At 35.0% G+C, this 1,101-nt stretch overlaps 1 protein-coding gene across 1 annotated transcript in view; it reads left to right on the forward strand.

Annotated features, from left to right (window-relative positions):
* The first annotated feature begins 167 nt into the window (after window positions 1-167).
* Window positions 168-1,101, forward strand: part of LOC106791457 — a 4,900-nt gene continuing 3,966 nt past the window's right edge. The window contains exon 1 of the mRNA XM_014757091.1: window positions 168-570. Coding sequence (XP_014612577.1) covers window positions 340-570 — 231 coding nt within the window. The 5' untranslated portion in view covers window positions 168-339. The remainder of the gene's footprint in view (window positions 571-1,101) is intronic.

The following is a 1,101-nucleotide window of genomic DNA, read 5'->3' on the forward strand; positions in this document are numbered from 1 at the left end:
CCTGAAATTTCGTTTCATAAACCCGAAGAAAAAAGTGCGTTTAATGAAATCGAAGAAAAAAATTCCGACCTTGAAATTTCGTATGAAGCAGTCGAAGAAAAAAGTGCATTTGATGAAATAAGAAAAGAAAATTCTGACATTGAAATTTTGTTTGATGCAATAACAGAAAAAAGTGCGTTTAATGAAATCAAAGAAAAAAGTTCTGACCCTGAAATTACGTTTCACGAAGCCAGAGAAAGTGCGTTTAATGAAGTCGAAAAAGAAAATGCATCCCATGAAGTTCAAGAAGATAATTATTTCCGAAATAAAAAAAGAAAATATTATCAGCTAGAAAATAAAATGGATAAAAATTACATTCCCATAATTAAAGGGGCAAAATGTGCTCGCAAGCATCCCGATTGGAGTATTACAACTCTTCAACCACTTGAATGCACTAAATTAAGATCCAGTAATCAACAGAGGATGTGGGAAGAATATATAAATTCGGGTAGAGCGGTATATTATAAATATTCTTTCATCGATTCACGAACATTGGATTGCCTTAAGGAAGCTCGAAAAAATAATCGTCCGGTAAGTAATTTTTAATGTTAAAAACTGTGCATCGATTATATTGCCGAGCCGTGCTGCTCGACTTTTCATTCAAGTCGTTTGACGTTTTGACGCATTAAATAAATATGTAAGCGTATACCATCGATGGTACACGTGACACGGAACGTGTCAAGAAGTAAATAAAAGTAAGAAATAAAATTCGATAATATACATATGGGTATGTTAAGGATAATATTGGTTTGGTAACTAAGTGAGTGCGGATTTTATGCACGATTTACTCGACAAAATCCGCGATCACTTACAAGGAGACGGTCAGTGGGCAACACCTCAGATTTTTTCCAAATTTTGCACACTTGTAGTACTCCATGAGAATATTCATTGTGCCTTTAAACATGGCGTATATAAATATTCAACCGTTTGCGAAAAAACGCGGATTGAAATTTTACATGGATACGTGTTCCTTTGGCTGAGAAGAGTAGAGTAACTACAATAGTGGTGCTGTGTGTGGTCTGTGATGTTGCCGATAGCAATATCTTATCTCGACAGGGTTAA

Source organism: Polistes canadensis, unplaced genomic scaffold, assembly GCF_001313835.1.
Source record: "Polistes canadensis isolate GaletaPanama2010 unplaced genomic scaffold, ASM131383v1 scaffold_310, whole genome shotgun sequence".
NCBI classification, from domain to species: Eukaryota; Metazoa; Arthropoda; class Insecta; order Hymenoptera; family Vespidae; genus Polistes; species Polistes canadensis.